The 23,228-nt window shown below is 32.6% G+C and overlaps 2 protein-coding genes and 1 long non-coding RNA gene across 6 annotated transcripts; 1 reads left to right on the top strand and 2 right to left on the bottom strand.

Annotated features, from left to right (window-relative positions):
* Positions 1-876: 876 nt before the first annotated feature.
* On the bottom strand, positions 877-4,234 carry LOC118049646 (uncharacterized). Its single transcript, XR_004687730.2, has 2 exons — positions 3,789-4,234; positions 877-3,702 (listed from the first exon to the last, which is right to left on the bottom strand). It is a non-coding gene; the product is annotated as an uncharacterized lncRNA (long non-coding RNA).
* Positions 4,235-10,379: 6,145 nt separating this feature from the next.
* LOC118049645 (UDP-rhamnose/UDP-galactose transporter 4) lies at positions 10,380-15,122 on the bottom strand. 4 transcript variants are annotated; one of them, XM_035059700.2, is made up of 6 exons: positions 14,785-15,122; positions 13,608-13,780; positions 12,795-12,979; positions 12,505-12,705; positions 11,965-12,126; positions 10,380-10,953 (listed from the first exon to the last, which is right to left on the bottom strand). In XM_035059700.2, the coding sequence occupies exons 2-6, from the start codon at positions 13,732-13,734 to the stop codon at positions 10,624-10,626; spliced, it is 1,005 nt and encodes a 334-aa protein (XP_034915591.1). In that variant the 5' UTR covers positions 13,735-13,780; positions 14,785-15,122; the 3' UTR covers positions 10,380-10,623. The 4 variants fall into 4 exon arrangements, with proteins under 4 accessions (XP_034915591.1, XP_034915592.1, XP_034915593.1 ...); XM_035059701.2 differs by having other exon boundaries at positions 13,608-13,830; positions 14,869-15,122; XM_035059702.2 differs by having other exon boundaries at positions 14,869-15,122.
* A 4,925-nt stretch (positions 15,123-20,047) lies between these two features.
* On the top strand, positions 20,048-22,800 carry LOC118049644 (TSL-kinase interacting protein 1). Its single transcript, XM_035059696.2, has 7 exons — positions 20,048-20,106; positions 20,328-20,424; positions 20,538-20,773; positions 20,847-21,090; positions 21,445-21,858; positions 22,185-22,304; positions 22,384-22,800. The coding sequence occupies exons 2-7, from the start codon at positions 20,359-20,361 to the stop codon at positions 22,477-22,479; spliced, it is 1,176 nt and encodes a 391-aa protein (XP_034915587.1). The 5' UTR covers positions 20,048-20,106; positions 20,328-20,358; the 3' UTR covers positions 22,480-22,800.
* Positions 22,801-23,228: the final 428 nt, after the last annotated feature.

The following is a 23,228-nucleotide window of genomic DNA, read 5'->3' as shown; positions in this document are numbered from 1 at the left end:
GATGATATGGGAAAAAAGGGTTTAATTTAAAGTAAGTTTTCCAATTTGGCATGGAGCTTTACATTTCCCGAGGTTATAAATGAAATTCCTTAAACAAAAAGGATTAGAAGGGAGGAAAAAAAATGTTCACCGAAGCTTCCAACACCAAAATAAATCTAAAGATGTCATATAATGGTATTTTTAATTGCTAAGATCAATTGCATGTGTTTTTCAAAAATGATAAAGTACCTTGTGCATACTCAGCACGCATCAATAATTTTTTTTTTTTTTTTAATTTATTAAAAAACAAAATTAACTTTTACTTTACCTTTACCTGATAACAACAAAAAACAAATAGTGTAATAGTAAAAATATCTTCGAATCCAAGACATAAAAAATTAAACCCTAAAAGCAAAGAGGTATTTTGATTGTGCAAATAAAAAGAATAAGATAAAAACACTCCTCTTTAGCTGTCAAGGTATTTTTTTATATAAAGGCAAATTAATTATTTAATTGTACTCTTTATAATTTTAAATGAAAATATACCCCTCAATAACACCAAACATTGTATTAATCTTAATAATATTTATGATAATATAATGTGCAATTTAAAAGACAAATACCCGTCATGTCTTCTTCAGTCAATTTAGAAATACCAAAATGCCCTCATTGCAGATAAAGTTTTTTTTTTTTTTTAAAAGCAAGATAATAAATTCATTTTTCTTATCCAACGTATAACATTTGTAAGGGAGAGAATTCAACACCCCTTCGGGTTTTTTTTTCTTTCTAATTTTGAAGTTGCAATTCATGAGCATTTTCAAACTGCAAAACATATGAATTAGAATAATCAAATTTAATTTCTTTTCAATTTTAAAATAATTTTGTTACAATATGTAGTGAAAAACAACTAGAAAGGAACAGATTTTTATTTCTCTTTACTGACATTCTCTTCTCGTGAGTGCACTTATAACAATAACAAATTGATTATAAATAAACCATAAGTTCACGACACGTGCGACTAATAAACTTCCGCCCGTTACCGGAAGATATTCTCCACGACACCGTAATGAGCACACACAAAAAAATAAAGAAAAAAAAACAAACAAACGACAACAGCTAAAGATATAAACGACATTGCAGAATTAAAATAACAAGAAGGGCAACATTGTCCTAAAGCATAATCAGTCCTGAAAATCTGGTACCTGCCTTTCAATGAAAGAGAGATCTTCTAGGGGCGGCCTCTTCTGGTAACAGGTTAAACCACTGAATTAACCTTTGAACGACAACTTCGTTTGAACAACCTCCTAGATACGACAACATTCTCTCCCTGATCATTAGTAGCTGTTAACTCACTGTCTGGAACCACCTTGGCTCCTAGTTTCCTCTTTGAGCAATGAAACATGGAAGGCTGGTTGGATTTAAGACCCTATAGAGGTTCTTTCTGCAAGGATACTGAAATCTGTCTCTAAGGTTACAGCTTGAGGTAAACGTGGCCACCCCCACAAAAATTGCGAACAGTTTTTCCCTTGTTAGCTTGTTGTTTCATCCAATTTCGAGTCTTCTACAAATTTTCCATGAGCAATGCCACCTTCTGAGTTTTCTCTTGCAACAATTCAGCAATAGTGGCCACTGGTTGGGGTATCCCCAAACATAGCTTGGTGAGGAGTCATCTCAGTTTCTGAATGGAAACTGGTATTGTACCGAAATTCAGCCAAAGAAATCCATTTGCGCCACTGTTTATACCCCTGGAAAGTCAAGCACCTCAAAAAAGTTAGCAAACTTCTATTCAACTTTTTTGTCTGCCCATCTGACTGGGTGATGTGTTGAACTAGAACGCGACTCAGTGCCCATTAGTCTCAAAAATTCTCTACAAAACAAGGTAACGAGTAACCTATCGCTGTCAGTCACTTGCGAGCTGGAACACCATGCAATTTATAAACATGCTTGAAAAAAAATTGGCCATATTCAAAGCTGTAAAAGGATGACTCAGAGTAAGAAAATGGGTATATTATATGAACCTGTCAACCACCTCCTTCAATGAAGTCCATAGTGATGTCACTCCAAGAACGAGGAGGAGTGGGTAGAGGTTGCAGCAACCCGGGGTATGCTACAACCTCACTTTTGTTTCTGGCACATGGATCACATTCTTCCACCACTCTCTTTACACTATCTTTCAATTTAGGCCAACAAAAAAGAATTCTTCGCTCTCTTATAGGTGTTGTGAATCTCATATTGGATCCCCTACAATTTCTTGAGCACTTTCTTTTGGATAGAAGTGTTGATGCGCTGCTCTAAGCCTCTAACATGTATTTCAAGCTCTCTTGATAATAAATTTCTTACTCTCCAAGTAGCACCTCCATTTCTGAACTGCTAGCAATATAGCCAAGAACTCTTTCTCATAAATTGAGAGTGCCATGTGTTTTTGATATCCAGCTCATAAATCGATCTTGGAAAACCATTCATCACTGTATAACTCACAGAATCTCCAAGTGTTGTCTTGCTTCTGTACCAGTGGTGCTGGTGAAGAGAAAGGCCTGTGACTCACTTGAATTATGGAGGAATCTAGCGTTTTCTTAACCAGTTTCTCTATCACATCCTTTTGGCCATGGGAATGTCTATATGGTCAAGGATTGACTGGTTTAGTGCCTTCTTCCAGTGGAATCCAGTGATCACACTCCCTGCTTGGTGGTAGCTGAGTAGGTTCAGCGAAGATTGCATCGAGTTCCAGTGACAAATCATGCACCACAGGATGAATCTCCTCAAGCTTCTGTTCTTGCCCATCGATAGCAAACGATTGAGCCACCAGTCCATAGACATCCTGGTACAGAGCCTTTTCTACTTACTCTGCGATAATCATTTTTAATCCAAACTCTGATCACCAATAATTCCCTTAAGAACTATTTCTTGCCCGTCCTTCTAGAAGGTCAAGCTCATCTTCAAGAAATCAGACAAAATTGGGTTGCATGCCTTCATCTAATCAGCCCCAAGCACCATGTCATTGCCCCCTGACTGCAGAACTACAGATTAGTTAAAAAAAAAGTATGGCATTGCACCTGTCATTCAGAATTTGGACACTTGGCTCTACACTGAATCACACTACCTTCAGCTACTATTACACTGAGAGGAACAGCGGTAGTGGTTTGTCATTTTTTTATTCACTTCCCCCGACAATGAGAATTTGAATTCTATTGACATCTACAAAACTGTGCGCGCTTCAACTGTCAATGAGGATGGCTAATGGTAGTTTATCAGTTTCCCCTTCAATTACAATAGTGTTGCAAGTGATGCTGCCAGGAATTGCATTCACTGACAACCCATAATCCTCCACGACCTACTCGTCAATCTCAATCAAACCATCCGCTAACTCTCCATTCTCAAACTCCTCTACCATGTCTTCCTAAAACTCAAGACTATTTAAATCCTTCCCTTTGCATTGATGACAGGAAAATATGGATACCGCACTTGAAACATTAGGGTTTCTGAGTGGAAAAATGAGGAAATGGTGGTTTGTTGCAAGTGCTATGATTATGGGTACTGGTTTGGGTTGTTGTGTGAGAGTTTCGATTGGGAGGTGGTGATAAAAGGATGGAGAGCCTCGATGGGTAGATGGTGTGGTTAAAGCCCTGAAACCAAATGTTTTCCTCCCCCTCCAAAAACATAGCAGCTTACTCCTGTTCCTCTGGAATTTGGTAAATCTGTAAGTATTTGCGACATTTTCTAACCCTGAAACCACGAGGATTTTCCCCATCAAACAAAGGCGGATCAATCTTGGGGGTGTATTTAAAGCAAAAAGGATCTAGAAAACTCACAGAGGAAACGTGGTGTAGCGGTGAACCCAAATTGACAGGGCCAGAAGGATTGAATTTCAGGCCAATCTGTACTGTTTCCACCACATTTAACCCTTTTTAGCGCAGTAACAAATCAAGCTTCTGTTTCAGCTCAGCAAGTTTGGTCTCAGTCCCTCCAGTGTGTTTCTTGAGCCCCTCGTTGATTTGACCTAGCTAAAAGCTTCAACGCGAGAGAAACGAGACTCCAGTTGTTTAGCTTGCTCTTATAGAGCTGCCGTTATCCACCATGGTTGTGAAGCGGCAGTGGCAGGACCGCCGCTTTGATACCACTTGTAGCGAAAAACAACGAAGGCTAGCCATTTAGCTATTTTTATGCTGTTGACATTCTCTTCCTGTGAGTGCGCTTATAATGGAAACAAATTGGTTTTGAATAAACCTGATCACTGATAAACTTCCACCATTTACTTGAAGATATCCTCTACGACATCGTAATGAGCTACCAAAACGACAGCATAGCATAATTAAAATACCAAGGGTTGCCACCCCATACTAGGCTTACTAGCTTGAAGATTATTATTGTATTATATTATTATCGAAATAACTAAGTTTTGATTGTTCAATTTTATTTTTAAAAATTCTTGATTTTTTTAGTTTTAAATTGATATTTTATTATTTTCTAATTGTTTTAATATATTAATATCAAAAATAGTTTTTAAAAAAATAAAAAAATCATTATTTTCATACAAAAGTGGCTCCAAATACTTCCAAAAATAATTTTATTACACTTCCCAAAAAATTATTATAATTTATCTTCAATTATTTTTCTCTTATATTTTATATAAATGAATTGGATTGATGCATTTATAAAAATAAAAATTGTCTGTTGTTTGCAATGAAAAGCAATCTCTAAGATAAAATAAATGAAGATATTTAAAATTTAAAAAGAATAGTCAGTATAAAACATTTATATTTGTATTTATCTTTTATTTTTGGTATAAATATTAGCTTCTTACTTTAATTTTAACTGATATTAACAACATGGTCAAAAATAAAAAGTTCAAGCTAAGAGATTTGATATCAAGGAAGTTAAAAGCTCTGAATAACAGACAAAGTAAGGGCAAACTGACCCTAGAGTGGGATGGTCCATTTAGAGTTGTTAGAATTGTCAAGGCAAATACTTATCACCAATAAGAAATGGACAAGAAGAATCTTCCTTACACTTAATGTTCTGCTTAATTAAAATTATATTATGGATAATTTGAATAGCAATGTAATTATCCCATGAATGAAATGTTATTTTGTGAAGAACGGCAATAAAGTCCATCATTCTTTAAATGATGAATTTGTTCTTCTTAGTGTAATAGCATCACTTTTTAAGAGATTGACCACAAGTCTTCCTAACTACTCTTTAAAGGATGAAATTTGTTTTCCTGGTGTAATAACACCACTCTTCAAGATATTGGTCAGGAGTCTCTCTAGTACAATAATACCACTTTTCAAGGGATAAACTTGAAGTTTCTCTAATAGATTGGCAAGTGGTCTTTCTAGTATGATAGCACCACCCTCCACAATAACTTGGGATGCCAACATCAACAAAGCAACTGGAATTGCCTTTCTATGACAAAGCATATACTACACGAGGGCTAATTGGGATCCAGACCTAATTAAAAAATAAAATTCTTAAACTAAATAGACTGAGTAAAAATACCATAAAATAAAATATTTTTCTAAACTAAAAAAAAAAAAAACATATATTTTCCTCTAAAAATCCTTGAGCATCTACTTCCTCATTTGTTGCCTTTTGGATTGACAACAACTTTCTTAGGAAAATCCCAGTTGAGGAAATTTGAAAGAATTTAGGAAAGATCACTACAACTCTGAGTTTTTCTATTGGCATATCAAACCTATTTCCGTTAATTCCAAAGATGCTCGTATTTATTAGAAAATGCAATCTGAGCAAATATGTGATGGCTTTGAAGAACCGACAGTGTTTTGAACATTGAACTCTTGATAGAAACATCAAGCCACCAGCCCATGTGAGGACAGTGCAAGGAAAAAGACAAGAAAGCTTGTTGACCATGGCTGCCAATCGATCAAAAGTAAGCAATATCAGGTTTATTTTTGTATTTTTAAAAAAAAATTTTAAAAAAATTATTTTTTTATTTAAATTAATATGTTTTTTTATTTTTAAATTATTTTAATACGCTATATCAAAAATAATTTTTTTAAAAAAAAATATTATTTTAATATATTTCTAAATAAAAAACACTTTAAAAACAATTAAAACACATTTCCAAACAACTTAAAAGTTATGATATCAAGCCTAATAGGGTAAAGTATTCCATGCTCATCGAGAATTAGCAATTAGAAGTTATGGGAATTGGCAGAGGCGAAATTTCAACAGCTTTGCTTCTCTTAATATCTTCTTTTTTATGTGGAGATTATCGCTGCCATAGATACCATCACATCAACCCAATTCCTGAAGGATCCAGAGAATTAACAATATAATAAATTATAATTTCAATACTTTTTCTATAGAAGTTGTCAATGTGATCCTTATAAATGAAAAAAAGGATTTTCCATTTTTTACCCCTATATAATACTTTCTTAATCATATTTAACCTCTCAAACGATGGATTGTTTCCCCTTTCCCTTAAAAAAAATGCCATACATATGGCTTGTTTTGGTTCAAAAAGTTTTAATTTGATCCCTTGATAGAAACTTTTATGCATTTCCATCCTTAAAGAGATATTCCTTATAATATATATTGTTGAAAAAATCCCTCCATTTTGAGGTTATAAAAAAAATAAAGTCCTTTTTTACTTCCATTGATTCGCTGCTAATAAGGGCATCTTTTAGCTAACTTAGATATTAATTGATACTAATTTTCTTCTTAGATGATCTTAAAAACACATATCTCACATTGATTTAGTCATACTGTTAAGACCGGCCAATCCAGAGCTAGAATTGGACCAAGTTGAGGAAAAAAAAACAAGAAAAGAAAAAAACATGGTTTAACCTCGGCTGACTCAGCGGGCTGACCCGGCAAAACTCAGTCAAAAACCCGGTTGCAACCTGTTGATTTTTTTTTACAAAAACGACGTTGTTTTGATTCAACATAAAAGCTTAAGTTATTAGGTAAGGTCTCAAGATATGATTTATATTATTCTCTAACACAACCTCTTAAGTGAAAGCTCTTTAGACTTGAAACTTGCACAATCTCATGTTACTTTGTGTTTTTTTTTTTTTATCAAATAAATAGAAATGAAAAAATTCAAACTTATGGTTGCTTTGTCATTAAGACTATAATACCATATCAAATAATCCTCTCAGTCTAAAAACTTAAGTTGTTAGGTGAAATATTTATATTATTCTCTAACATTCATCAAAATTTTTGCATGTCCATATTTCTTTCTTTAACCTTCAACTTTCTCATCACCTCTCATAAAAGATTATCTTATAAAATAAATAAGGTTCATATTATGAGTACATAAAAAAAAATTTGAATTTTAATAGGATGTGTTGATGTTAGAGGACACGATAAATGAGATGGTAAGAGAGAAGGGTGGTTTTAAAATATAATAATTATAAATGATCAATTTTCAAGAAAATCACACTCGTGTTGAGGTGGGATTTGTAAACAAGATTTCTTTATCTTCTTTTTTAATTAAAAAAAAAAGTTTACGAGTTTTATTCTTTTAACCGTAGTACTTTTTAATCGCTGAAATTAGGCGATTTAAAAAATTCTTTCAAACATGATGAGAAGCACTTTTTAAAATAATGGTATTTAAAGTATAGTTGTAATTATTTTTAAAAATATTTTAACAATAATATATTAAAATAATTTTGAAATAAAAAAATAAATTTATTAAACATTCGTTTAGGCCACCCTTCAAACAGGGAGGTTAGAATAAGCAAAAAGCATAGCATATGTTAAAAAGTAATTCCTAAAATAAAAAATGGGAATAAGTTCTTTCAGTTATTTGAATCTTCCTTCCAAAAATAAATCTAGTTGATCACATGTCTATTTATTTATTTACCTTCAAGAAAATAAATCCTTGAATTGTGTAAGTTTGACTACTGGCATTATCCATGTGACATGTGTTCATGTCCATCATTATACGAGTAATTGGAAATGATAATGAATTGAGTTTATGTTATATTTATATTTATTTATATATTTGATATAAAATTTAGATATTTATATTTTATCTCTATTCAAGTATTCATGTTTAAGTATTATTTATTATTCAATATATAAATAAGTAATATATATATATATATATTAAATGAAGAAATTATAGATGTTACATATAAATGTTTGTATTATATTGATATTAAGTTATGTACATATTATATTGAATTTTAAAAAAAAAAAAATTTCACACACACACACGTATGAAATCAAGTTTGGATAAGATGTCAAGTAAGGTAAATATTTCAAAAATCAAATATCCATTTAAGTTGCTTTAGTTAAATACTAGATTGATGGTCCACTTTATACCATGAGCCAGATCAATTTTTTTTCTAATATAAAAAAATATGATTATACAATATTAGTGTTTTTAAAAAAATAAAAAAAAAAAGAATTGAAATTCAGGTTCATTAGACTTAATTGTGTTTAATAAAATAAGATTAAAACAATAGTAAAATTACATTAAAAAAAAAAAAAAAAACCTCTTATACTTTGGTTTGTTTTTAATCTAAGACTTGAGAAACTCTTTTTTAATCTATTTTAGACGTTGATTTGAAACCTCTTGGAAACTTTAAAAAATGAAAAAACATCATTTGCATTGCTTTTCGCACGAAAAGCTATTTTGCTACCACACTACGCTCTCTATGAGTATTTTTTGCGTGAGGAAAGAGAGAGAAAAAGGGAAAAGGGAGAGAAAAAAAAAGATTAGGTCTTTGTGGTTAAAATTAGAATGAGAATGCAGATGTTATACGCAACAAGTGAAAGTATACTAGATTTCTAATTATTTTTTTGATTGTATCACTTTATCAAAAAAAAAAAATTAACTGTGCCAAAAAAATCCATTTCTTAGAGTCTTAATTTATTTATAATAAATAAAATAATATAGGGTTTTATTGGAAATAATGAAGTAGATTTCAGAAGAGGCAGGCAAGGACATGATCAATGCTCATCTATGATCACGATTGCAACACCAAATGGCACCTCTGAAAAGGGTGGTTTCAATAGCTTCCCACCCAACCCAAATTCATTATGGTCAAATTTTAAATTTAATATAAAATTCAGTCTCCAAAAGCAAGAAGAACATACACTGATGAATTAAAAAAAAAAAAAAAAAAAAAAGCAATAAATCTCCATGAAAATCTCAATCAAGATCGGTAGTAAGTAAAAACATGGAGCGTTGAAGTAGCAAGTGAGGAGTGGTTGCCATCAGCACCTGTTCATTCCACTTATTTTTATTTCATGAACAGGAACTCAAAGTGTTTGGTTGCCAAGAAAAAAGGTGCCATTATTTATTGATGGGTTTGCATTTTGACTCATGCTAACACGTACATATTGTAATAAAGATGGGGGGGACAGCACACGTGCACAAACAACTCCTACACAATCAATTATTGGGGGGGAGGGGGGTCCGTCTCTTGAAATAATGTATCCAAATTTCTTTTCTTTTTACGTGATCTATTGGAAAGTCCCTTCCTCTTCACTGCGTGTTTATACACACACTGTCAGGCATAGCCTCAGGCACTCCTCGTCTTTCAGGAGAGAAAAAAACACTTTAATGGAGGAAAGGTGACCCCCTGGTTTCTTAAATAAACAGTGGCATGAGGATAAGAGAGGGCGGGAGCTCCGAGGGAAGGCGTTCATTGGTTAATGAGAGGTTATATGATTAAGCTAGTGAGAGATGTTGGGTTGGAGAGGCGTGCGAGTGGGTCTCCCTCTCTTTTTGGTCTTTCCCTGCGTTGAATGGAAAGTAACAAGAAAACGATAGAAAATCAATGCCACACGGGAGAGAAGATGGCTTTCAAAGGGACTGACCCTACCAGAATTATTATTATGGTGTGAATGAGAGGAGAGAGAGATGGAGACGGGGGAGAGAGAGAGATAGAGAGAGAGATACCTCCGGTGTGTAAGGGAGTGGACAGAAGGCCCATGCCAGCAGCCCCTACCAATACTGAATAAAGCCCATGCCAGCAGCCCTGCCGGAGTTATGGCAGTGCAGGCATTGTTATACTACAGTAGAAGAGATGACAGCCTCTTTTAATTCTTGACCTAGAGCTACAGGTTTGCTGCACAAAGGTTCGTTCTTGTGCCAGCAAAAGAGCATGAAGAAGCTACCATAGAAAGGTTCGCCAATTCCTTCACCCTTTTGTCGTCTTGTAACTTGGAGGAAGGCTTGAAGATGAAAAACCGAGATGCTTTGTAACGTAAAATGAGATGTATTTTTTCTCGATGCCATTTTTATAGAAGGGATTGCCTGAATGCTAACTATTACCAGTGTGTATCAATGTCAGGTTCACAGAAAGTCTTGTTTTCTGTGTTTCAAGTGTGAATAGGCATGCCTCCTTTGGGACCATATCGAGAGAGAAAAAACTACAGCACAGATGCATTAAAGAGAGGCCAGAAGGAGAGTGAGAGCTTGATTTTCACAAGGAAATAAATTGCTATAGAAGATGATTGTGGACGTAATTTTGGGGAATTAGTATCCCACTCAACAGCATCCTTTACGTGAATTAATTCAAGAACAAGAAAACAATCTGTGATGAAAAAATTTAGTAAAGTACTATGACCTCCCAAGTGTAAGGAGTTCCTGAAATCAGCTGATCTAAAATGCCGAGTGCATATTTGTCTTTTTCCTCCTTTTCTTTTCCAACCTTCAACTGAAATCTAAACCTTATCATCCACCTCGGTGGATTCTGGTAACCCATCATGTTTTTGTGCTTTGTTGCCATTCATTGAAAGACTACGGCGCTCCTTCCCTCCCGGCTTAGATGAGGCGTTGCCATACCAGATCATTCCTGCTACTGCAATGATCATGCCTACAACTACATGAAGATTGAGACCCTCTTTCCCGAAGAAAATAAATCCTAAAATCAGGACAAGAATTGTCTTCATATGTCCAAGCACTTGGAATGACACGGCTGTAAACCTGCCAATGCAGATGAATTGGCTGAGGTTTGTCCCTACTGCAATGCTGCACGACACGACTATGAACAACTGCAGACAACAAAGTGCATGTCAGATCATCTGAAGTAACCACAACTAGCACACAGCTTCTTGGCAGCTTTAAAAATCAGGCATGCTACTGAGCTTTTGAACATCATTGAAAGAAAACCATAACTATAATAGCGATATAGCGAGAATTTAGCAAGGTGCTTCAGTATCCACAAAAGTATCTACACAAGCATTTAATATCCATGGAACAGATAGTCACCCCAAATCTGCAACCTAAACATATAGAAGCACGCGAATAGATGTTGCTAGACCATATTAGATATATTTTACCACATTAAAAGTGTAAAAAAGAAAATTCAGAAACTGAAAGTTAAGTGCTGTATGTTTTCTAGAAATAAACAGGAATTTCATAACTAGAATTATCAACCTGTACAGTCCTGGTATGAGATTTTAGTGATTGTTCAAGTGTGGAGACAGAGAACTTCTCCATGCAGTTTCTAATATCTGACCAATTATTGGCAGGGATTATAAGACATTAATTTTCTTTTGGGTCCTTAAAGGCACTTCACCAGATTGAGCACACCCTACAAGTATTATTATTATTGTATCATTCTTGTTATTTATTTTGTTAAAACACCAAGATTTCCCCTTAGGCTCAATTATTCAACTGAGCCCAATGTTTAGTTTGTCAGTTTAAATCATCCTCAGCTTAATCAGTCATAACACATGTCCACTCATGTAATCAAGTACTCATCTGGTGTATGCTTACACTTTCCTTTTGGGGCAACAACGTAAAAGCATATTTGCAGCCACTGTTTAATGGCATACAAAAGGATGTTAAGACCGTAGCCCGCTAAACTCTCTTTGGTGCCTAAGCATTAAACAAGTTGCTCTTTTCTTGCTCTTGTAGTGATCAAGCATTGGCTTGAACCCCCTGTACGTCCTCTGATGATCTAACGGGAGAATTATGCTAGCTCAAAGTAGTCAACTTCAGTGCAAAGTAACTATCCCTCAAATAACAATCCAAAACCAGATAACAGAAAGACAACTTACAGTGGATGTTAAAGTGTAGGCGTAAGCATCAACTCTATTGTTTGTCAACCAATAGTCCAAAAAGGGCCCTACTACCAGCAGAGATGCAGCTTGTGCTGGAGCAGTGTGCCCCAATAAGTTGAAAGATCCTAGAGAATACCTCCGTTGAAGATAATGTACATACTGTGCAATGTGAAAACCCAACAGCGTTATAAATAAGGTATCCAAACAAATATTAGAAACGGAAAGAAACTAAGATTTGGAAGAATCAAAACCACAATTAACATGCCCCAACTGCACCATATGGGCATAAAATGGTGCAGGTCAAAACAATTTTCTAATTAAACCATTGACTAATTTTTCTAATGAATGCAATTAAGCATATCTGCATAAATATGAAAAGAAAAGGTGCATGTGGGAGGGGGAAAAACTAAATATGCAAAGAACCTGTGCTTGTCCCATCCTAGAACTTATTGAAATTTGAATTTAGCACCCAAAAACGATCCCAGCTTTTAATGCCAATCATATGTAATAACAACGTGTCCAAATAGAGTTACTTACATACTGCTGCAAGGCAGTGCTCCAAACTGCTATTACAGCAGCTACAAATCCTTTGGCATTAACACTCACATCTGTAACAGTACATACTGCCACACCAAGAAGAACTACTAGTATACTAAGCTTTGTGTCCCTTGAATACCGCACTTTGTCCAAGACAACTTCCAGAAAACAAGATACTGGGATCATACTCAGCTTTGCAATCTGACAATAAGTTTTAAAAGGAAAGTTGTAACTTCTAAAATTGACATAATAAAGAGCAAACAGACATGTAGAAATACTCCGAAACTGACCTGATAAAATCCAACCGAGTTCCACATCAAACTCACATTCATTCCAACAATAGAACAGTTTGCAAACAAAACAAACTTCAGAAGATCAGGCAGTGGTAGATGGGAAGGCTGGATATAACCCAGCCACCTAAGGACAACAGTTAACAATGTTGTTGTGGCAAAATGCAGACCCGTTAATGTTGTAGCTGCAAGAAAGCATTAGATTTTAAAAATTAGGCACAGCAAAAAAAAAAAAAATCGGAATGCCCAGGACTCCTTTATCAGCTAATAGAAGGCATTATCCTCACTCCTTGGTGAAATTGATAATCGAGTTCTTCATATTACATACAAAATGGATCACAATTAATTTTCCAGTTTTACAACTTGAACCACATGAACAAACAATACTAGATAAATTTAATTCTTATGATATTACTTGACAAACATGTATGCATTAGGTGATTGCATAATATCACGCTGTTAATTAAGTTAGTTATAATTATTGTTTTTTTTTTTTATAAACAACTTAACTAAGTGGGTAGGTAATAATGTGCAGGCATCCAGCATAAAAAAGTAATTTAGATATGTAATGGTAGGCCAATGGAAATGAGATAGTGATGCCTGGCTTCATATCCCTGCCCAATTTAACATTTCTTAGTACTACACAAGAATATAATATCCAAAACACATTCTAATGAAAAGAATGGGCGAGATCAAAACCAGCAAGCCTTGTCCTAAGCACTTGCCTTAAACTACGAAATACATAATCAGTCTGGTGATTAAAAAATCAGACACTGATAGATTTTTTTGAGTAGATTGTCATTGGGAGCATACCAAAACTATAACCGTAGGTAGCCATCAAGGCTTTATTGACGAGGATGATTCCAACAGATGTGACAACATTGAACAGCCATGAAGCTGCATCACCAGCTGCCTTTTTGTCAGCCTTTGTTGAAGACATTTTCTTCTACGACTTCCAATTATCAGCAGAAACTTCACTGGTCACTCTTCATGAGAGCAAATACAATACTTGAAGGTTAAAAGTTAAGTGTAATATCTGTACCCAAGAAAAATACATGAATAAGATTAATTGGTTATGTCATGAATTACATAACAACATAAGAAAATTACAAGAATACCATAGCATGACAAATTGACATGTCAATTTAACAATGAAGAAAGCTGGTAGTTTGAACCAAAAACACAAACTATAGATGATAAAAATGTAAGATGGATGCAAGAGCACCACAACTACCCAAAACAATGACACGAATCAAATTGGTCATTCAATTAAGGCTAAAGCATAAGGAGCCTCCATGAACTATCAACATTTTGATTGATACCCCCTATAGTATTCTTCTCTGATTTTAATTCATGAACTACGACGTATTTGGATTGGGACCCCTCTGTAGTTCTCAATCAAACAAGGTGATCTCTTTACATATTAGCCTTAAATCAATTCAAAGGAACCACTGAGGTGTGCATAAACAGGACCTCTACCACTACTACGACGTGATGCTCATTCAAACAGCTAATCTATCACAATGATCATTGAAGCTTACAGTATACATCCTGTAAAACGTAACGTAATGTCGCATTAAATTTCATCATGATCTACCTTAAAACTATCATACCATGTTAGATTTCATGTGAACTAAAGTGCTCTAAGCTTTGGGATTGAACAGTGATCTTTTTATTATTCTTCAAATTTACTCTTGAATCAAGCAGAGTATTGAAGAGAACCCAAAAACGTTTTTAGCTTTATAATTTTTTTTTAAAAAAAAGATCAAAGTAATCATATCCCGGAAACTTAAACAATCCCAATTTCAATTTCAGTAAATGAAATCCAAATGGAAGCAAAAAAATCCATAAAATTGAAGCAGATCCATCCAAATTCAATCACAGACAGGAAAAAAAAGTAAGAAAAACTAAAACTGGAAAGAAATTCAGGTCAAACGAATCCCATCTTGCCAATAATTACAAGGACTAAAATGAAGTAACTGGGTTGTACCTGGAAAAGAAAGAGACTTTTCCGGGAAGCAACTGTGAGTTTTCCCGGGAAGCAAACGGAAAAACGATAGTCAATGGGCTGTACCTGGAAAAGAAAGAGACTTCTCCGGGAAGCAATTGTGAGTTTTCCCGGGAAGCAAACGGAAAAATGAAAAATTCAGCAGGAGATTTCAGGGAGGCAGAGAGAGAGGGAGAGGATGATGGTAGTCACAAAAATGGGCTTCGGTGCTTTGAGGGAAATCATTAATATTTAAATAAAGAACGAAAGAAAAAGAAATTGCAGAGAGAGGATCTTTAGAAAGGGAAATAAAATTAGTGGTTTAATGTTTTAAAAATAATTAATTGATTTCTTTTATTTTCACGGAAAAACAAAACACTCGCAAACCAAAAAAAAAGGAACTAATTTTGTTTTCTTGATTTAATTTTGATTTGTCCTATTGAGATAAAAGTACAAAGGTAAGAAAAGTTCAAAATAGAAACATCGTTTTTAATCTCATTTCGTAAATCAATGCGCCGCCGTTTATTCTAATTATGATTTGATTGAATATCCAGTAATTTTTTATAGCATAATGAGCAACGAGTCACGGAGATAGATTTTGTATTCGGAAAATTACTATAAGAAATTTTATAGTTTATTTTATTTTATTTTATATTTTGTTTTTATTTTAAAAAAAATTATGAAAAAAAATATTCTAAATCTTATCAATTCATAACACTTTATACTATAATAAAATCAACAAAAAACATTAAGTTATTTATAGATTACTATTATATTCAATTTAATAACTAAAAATTTATTATTGCTTTAAAATAAAAATATTATCACTCAAAAAAAATTATTTGAAAGTGTATTAAAATAATATTTAATTTTTAAAATCTACTTTTCACATCAAAATGATAAAAAAAAAATTATTTTAAAGCATAATAGTTTTCATGCTGATGTATTTCTTAAGCTTTTAAGAAAAAAAACATGTTTTGTAATTTTTTATTCAACAAGTTGTTTGAAATCAATTATCCAACTATAATATTTAATTTAAATTAAATTAATAAATAAATTGAATTCATATATTTGGTAGAAATAAGATTCAATTCATTTTGTTTTTTATATTACTTTCATTGCCTTTATCTTATTCATTAAAAGGTCTATAAAAAAATATATGGGTAGACAAATTTAACATTAATTTCTCTTATTTAGTGTAGTAAATAAAAGGGGTTGACATGTAATTTACTTTTGTATAATTTTTAGAGATTGAAATTCAATTCTTAACACTTAAAAAAAGTTCCCAACAAAGTGTTAACCTCGAAAATAAATAAATCTCACTTTTAATTTAATCCAAAAAGTATCAATTAACTAACTTTTTTTAAATAAAATTCCAATATTAATTAAACAGTTACAACTTTAAATCTTATTATTTTTATTTTTTTTCTAATTAAAATTATAAAGCAAAATAGTGTCTCCCATGTATGTTTTAAATCTAAAATATTTTTATTTAAAAGAGAGTTTAAGAAAAATAAAATAAATCATATTTTAAAATTAGAGTTTTTAAGTTAAAAAAGTTTTTTTAATACAACTGATTTGATAACAAGATTTTGAAATAAACGGTCATGAAAATGTTGTAACAAATTCGAATTTGATTATTTTTATTTAATTCTTTATTGATTTACTAGTTGAAGATCAATTTTGTCATTGAATTTTATTATTATACGCCAGACAAAAATTTTGAAATAATTCAATTTTTTTTTTAACAGAGATCCAAAAGTAAATGCAAAGTTTCAGCACAATAAAAATAAAGGAATGTACAGTAAAAAAAATATAATTTGAATTGTAGGATGTGCAAGCGTAATTTATTTACTTCTCGAAAATAAAGTTTAATGTAAGTATAATAATCATAATTTTAAATCTCATTATCTTTATTGTTTTTTAATTAAAATTAATTATTAACACAGGATAATATAAATTTATATAAATTTTAAGTCAGAAATTTTTTTACTTGAATATGACTACTTTAAAAAATAAAATAAATTATATTTTAAGATTTCATTATAGTTTTTAAATTGAAAAGATTCTTTGATAAAAACAAATATGATATTAAAATTATTAAATAAATGATCATGGAAATGCTGTAACAAATTTGATTTTGATTATTTGTATTTAATTCTTTGTGGATTTATTAGTTGTAGAGTAATTTTGTCATCAAATCTTATTATTACACGCCTGATAATAATTTTGAAATAATTCAATTTTTTAAAAAAAAAGGGATCCAACGTAAATGCAATGTTTTAGCACGTTAAAAATAAAAGGAATGTACAGTAAAAAAAATATTATGTTAATTGTAGGATGTGCAATTTTTTTTCCTTCCCGAAAACAAATGCTTAATTTAAATTTTTTTGAAAAATAATATAAATTATATCTTAAAATTTTATTTAACAACTTAAATATTTGGATTAATATAATTCTCTGATATGGTATCAGAACTTTAATGATTAAATAATTATAAGTTCGAATCTTATTATCCTTATTTATTTGATAAAAATCAAACAAAAGATAGTAATTACATGTACGAGTTTCAAACTCAAATGACTTTCACTTGAAATGATATATTAGACAATAATATAAATCATATCTTGAGACTTCATATAATAGTTTAAGCTTTTGGATTGAATTGATTTTTTAACATGATATCAGAGCCTTGATAACCAAGCGGTCACGAGTTCGAATCTTACCATCCCCATTTATTTGATAAAAATCAAGTATAAGATGGTATGAGCATATACAAGTTTTAAATTCAAAAGATTTTCACTTTGAAATGATGTATTAGAGAATAATATAAATTATTATATTAAGACCTCACATAATAGTTTAAGCTTCTGGGTTGAATTAATTCTTTGACACGGTATTAGAGTCTTGATGATTAAGTGATTACGAGTTTGAATTTCACTGTTCTTCATTTATTTAATAAAAATTAAATACAAGATAATATGAGTTTGTGCAAGTTTCAAACAAAAAAAAGCTTTTATTTAAGAAAATGCGTTAGAAAATAATATAAAATTATATTTTAAAACCTTACTTAATAATTTAAAATTTTAAATTAAAATATTTCTTTATATCTCAAGCTAAATTGTGTTAAGGCAACTTTTTCATTGTAAAAAGTAGAAGCAATATGTTTTCTTTCTTTTCTTTTATTTTTCCTGTGAGAGCCCGCCCATCCTACCCATCAATGTATTACCTCATTAGATTTTAATACCCTTTTGATTGCAGATGTTACCGTGTCTAATATTTTAATATTTTAGGTTGGGAGTATTTTTTAAAAATAATTTTTATGTTTTAAATTCATCTTTTTCACCTTGTGAAAAGAAACCATTTAAGCAAGGACTAGTGGATTTTTAAAATTTACATTATACTTATCCACGCCGATAATTAGATCTCATCTAGTAGATTTGCTATTCTATTTGAATTCTGAAAAATCATCATTATTCATGACTAGAAAACTGAGAAATACTATGGAATATTTTGTAACATTCAAAGACATGTGATCATCAGAAAAATACATGTATTCCTACACGAGAGAAGAAAAAACAACAGGAAATGGCAATCACCATTCCATCATTGCAACTATTAATCATGAGAGTGTAATTTAATTGGTTAATTTTTAAATTTATTTTTTAGAGATTATTAATTTGAGTTTTATAAATTTTATTATCATTGAAGACTTCTATGATTATTAATTTCAGGATCCATAAAATTGGTTGAGGTACGCGTAAGCTGACCTGCACACCTATATTAATAAAATAAAAAAAACCATGCTGAAAAATACTACCACTGTGTTAATAGTGGCAAAATTGCTATCAAAGCTGTGGTATTGCATCACATAAGCACCTAGCTCAAAAAAGTAGAACTTTTCTTTTTTGATCATTATGATGCTATGGAGTATTCAGGATAGGATATTGTTAGAATTTATTTTTTTAAAATATTTTTTATTAAAAAATATTTTTAAAATAATATTTATTTTATCTTTTAAGAATTATTTTTAAAATCAATACACTAAAATAATTCAAAAAACATCACAATTTTTTTTTAAAAAAAAATTAACAAAACAATAATCACACCACTGTGACAAATAAACACTAAATAAGTTAATTAACCACAAAATCTACAATTAAGTGGCTGGTGGAAAAAAAATGGCATCAAGCATGCCAATCGATCACGTGAAACATTCTCAACCTTCACTTCAAGAAATCAAAAAAGAAGAATAAATAAAGAGAAGAGAGACTTCTCTTTTAATTCATTTTAAAATTATTTTAAAAAATTTTATTGGTAATTTAACATGTAGAAAATGCTGATTTTTTTTATTTCATCACTATTTTCATTAATGTTTTTTTTTAAATTTTCTTGTAGTGAGGACACCAATGTTCCAATCATAATGATTATAGACTTCCCATAATTAAATTTCTTTTTTCCAAAGGAAAGTAACAAATTAACATCTCCAGAAGAAGAAATAATAAACATGTCATTAAAATAACTTTAATGGTAGCGTTGTCGTTTTCGTTGTAAACCTAATAAAATTAGGTAGAGGGTAGGGTGGCCCTAGTCTCGTGGCTAATGCCGCCATCCTTTTTTTACAAGATGCAAATGTCACTGACCCATTTACACACAGCTCCTCCGTTTTCTTTGAAAAGTAAAGAGGGAGAGAAGACATGTCAAAGCTCGCCAGTACTGTTACAAACTCCTTAATCTAAGGAAATGCATAGTTGATAGAAAAGTATTTTTTATTTAAAAATATATTAAAATAATATTTTTTTTAATTTTTCAAAACTTATTTTTGAAATCAACTCATTAAAATATTTAAAAATAATAAAAATATTAATTTGAAATAAAAAAATTTAATTTTTTTTAAAAATATATTCTTAAGTTTAAGTTTAGATTTAGGTTCAGGTGAATGATCTATATGTGTCACAGGACGAGAAATATACTTTAAAGCAATAACTGTTCAATATATATATATATATATATTAGCTTTTTCTTTAAAAAAAATAATAGTCCAAACTTGAAGATGAGGATACATTTTTACTTTAACAAAATAAAAGCAGTACCTAATTTCAAGGCCCAGTCAACAAGATAGACCCAAGCCCAAATATGAGGCCCACACGAGTGTAACGTGTAAGCTGAACCACCTTTCTTTTCATCCAATCACAGCCCCCCCTCCACACACACACTCACAAAAAAAAATTCATTCCCGCCAACATTTCTCTCTCTATACAGTTTTCACATCTCTCTCTCTCTCTCTCTCCCCCTCTCAGCAATCAGCTTTAAAATTCAATCCAGGTACGCTATTTTTCTCAATCTCATAACTCCTAATTTCTATAAAATCTCTTTCATGAATTCTGATATTGATTAGCACTACAAACAAACCCTAGCTAATCATTAATTAATTTGCACTAAACTAAACCAAGCTGATTATGAGATCCGCTAAAAGCCTTTTCTTTAGTTAATTATTTGGTTATGGTATTGTTTTAGTTTAAAATTGATTTTTAATTATTAATTAGGAAAAGGTGGGTCAGCGGAGAAAGCAAGCAAATGCCCGCGAAGATAAAGCTGCAGCTCTTTCCAATTGATGAAGGAACTCGTGTGGGATTGGAAAAGGTCAAGAATATCAACCAGCGGGATGTTGCAAATATGTTTTGACCTCATTCTATTTTGTTTTGTGTATTTTTAAATGCCGACCCTTTTTTTTTTTATATAATTAATCTCTGCAGGATGGCTATCATCCCTACCTGGAACTCACTCTAAGCGCTCGGAAAAAGGTGTCGTCTGTGCTAAAGCATTTAAATGACAAGTGGGGTGGTTCGGGAATTGCTTGCGGGGAGCCAGTCCTCTACCCTTATAACACATCTGAAGCTTCAACTACTAAGAAGTGGACGTTGAGTGACATTAATATCAGTGCAGGAGAGGTCTATGCAGCTATTGGGAACCCATCTATTTTCCGTCTAAGGTCTTGGGTCTGATCACCTTTTTGTTGCATTTATTAGTTTTGTTTAGTTTTCTGATTTGTTTTGTGTCTTAAGGTATGGTTGGTTCTCGGATTCTGGAACTGAATCTGTTGGAGTACCTTCAATGTCAACTACCTATGATGCCTGTTTGCAACCTCAAATCATGCAGCAAGTTTGCAGCATTGATGCAGTGAGTGCCCGTGGTGAAGTGAAGTGGATGGAGGAAACCAGTGAGGAGTTCCAACCAAGCACTTCAACTGGAGCTACAAATGCGGTTTTGGCTGATAAGGTGTCTTCCAATGAATTAATTGGACCTGTGGTACTGTATATTTTTTGGGCATTTTCTCAATTGATTGCTGTTATTGTGTTCTTGTGTAATTTGCTTGATTTGAGTGTTCAGCAATCTTTTCCTGTGGCGCTTATGACTTATGAGTGCTTCCAGATTTCAGCCTTTAGAATGTGTGTGTGTGTGTGTAACTGATAAGTCATCAAAATGATCATCGGATCTTAGTGTTTTAAGATTTGTGGAAGTTACTTGAGAAAGTTTCAAGATCGATTGCCAGAATTATTTGATTAAGGTCAACTTTGCATGTTTGATCTATATGGAGATTTGATTAGAATGTGCTTTTCAATGTTTTATCTTTCTGAAATTTGCTTATTCGTGTCTATCTAGGTTAACGAAGCAAAGAGGGATGCTGGCAGCTTTGGGCAGCCTTCAACTCTGTGGGATGATGGTCTAACTAACATAAGCATCGGGGGCCTGCTATCTGAAGCATCATTGCAGGGAGTGTTGAATACCTTTGATCCAAAATCAAATGGGAGTAACCCAGGCTTGAAGCCTTCCCAGTTAATCTCTGATTCACTAGATGCCTTTATTGCTGCGCAAGTAAATCATTCCCAAGGACCGAGACTTCCTCAATGTTCTAGCTCATCTATTTTTGATGCTGAAGACACTTGCCATGAGTTTGCCATTAAGAAATTCTCTGCCTCAGGCAAAGATTGTCAAGCTTTGAGTGGAAGTGCATATTCTCAGACCTGCAGTCAAGATGCTGCTTCAAAGTCATCTAAACATCCAACTATGACTGCGGTTTGTTAAGTTCTCCCATACTGTAATTTACTTATGGAAATATGTCTGAGGATACTGGTTGTGTAGAGTACTTTAGCTGCATCGTTAGACCCGTGGTCACCTATTAAATTGATTGATATAAATGTTTGATGGTTCCAAGAAATTTGAAGCAGAGCTCTGCTAATAGATATTTGATAATTTGGTATTATACATCTCTTGGTTTGGGACAGCAGTTGAAGTCATTTTAGGGGTACTGATCTCTTAAAAAGTTGTAGTCGAGGACCAAAATTTTCACGATTTCAGATAAACTTCAGCAAGCCATTAAATTTTGTGTCCTTGGTTTGCAGGTCAATAACCAATCTGGCCTTCAACAAGGTCATGGCTATGAAGAATCTGAAACAGGGCTGTCACTTGGTTCTCGAGGTTATAATCATGAAAACAGCCTAGGGCTTTCAGGAATCAAATGGGTACTTGAATTCGTAATTGAAATGTATTCTCTTTCCTGCATATAACCTTACAAACAGCTAATTTACTTTCTTGATGCAGACTGATTCTTTGGGACCCTTCGACCTTGGACTGTCATCTTCTAGAAAGATTATCAATGGTGACAACAGCTTAAGCATTGGCAGGATTATTTCCTGACGTCTGATTACAGTGTTTTAATTGTGAAAGTTGGAGCATACTGGGCAAAGTGAAATTGAAATAAGCAAGCTAAAGCTTGGTCGTTGGATAAACAACTGTGGGATATCAATTTGAAAATATTTGAAACATGTTTTATTAGCCATGAAATCTGAATGTCTATAAAGGTACTTGAACTTTTGGTTCTCCCGTTTTTTGTTTAAAAGAGCAATGTGCACAGCTTGTTATAACTTCACTCCTGCATTTTGTCTCTTTTCCAATGTTCCTGGAATGTATTTTTCAAGTTTAACTTCTATTGATAAATAGAGAGAGCACTTCTGTTTTCTCCACAGAACAATCTCTTCAAACACTATCGAAAGTAACTGCATATAGAATCCAGAATCTTGGATATGGAGCTAGACTTCAAGTGGAAAATGCTTGTCTATTGCAAACGAGGGTAAATTATTATTTATAGTGAAGTTCGAAACTCTGAATTGTCCCGGCATGCAAGAGGCTGTGATCGGTCCGACACACCCTTGAATCTCACCAACCCGCCAAAATAAGAAAGAGCTAAAGCTTTTCCTTGGTAACACAGAACGAGTCATCGACGATGGAGGACAAAAGTGAACCCTTGTCTCTAAAGTCTTCCTTAAATCCTAAAGCGGAGAAAGCAGGGTCAAACAAAGACAAGACAAAAGGCATTTCCATTTAGCAAAAATCCAAACAAAATGCAGGCCAAAGGACGGCCAATTCGCATTTCTTGATTGTTAAAA

This window comes from Populus alba, chromosome 7, assembly GCF_005239225.2.
Source record: "Populus alba chromosome 7, ASM523922v2, whole genome shotgun sequence".
Lineage (NCBI taxonomy): Eukaryota > Viridiplantae > Streptophyta > Magnoliopsida > Malpighiales > Salicaceae > Populus > Populus alba.
The sequence above is the reverse complement of the archived record's forward strand: the minus strand, read 5'-3'. Positions and strand labels throughout refer to the sequence as shown.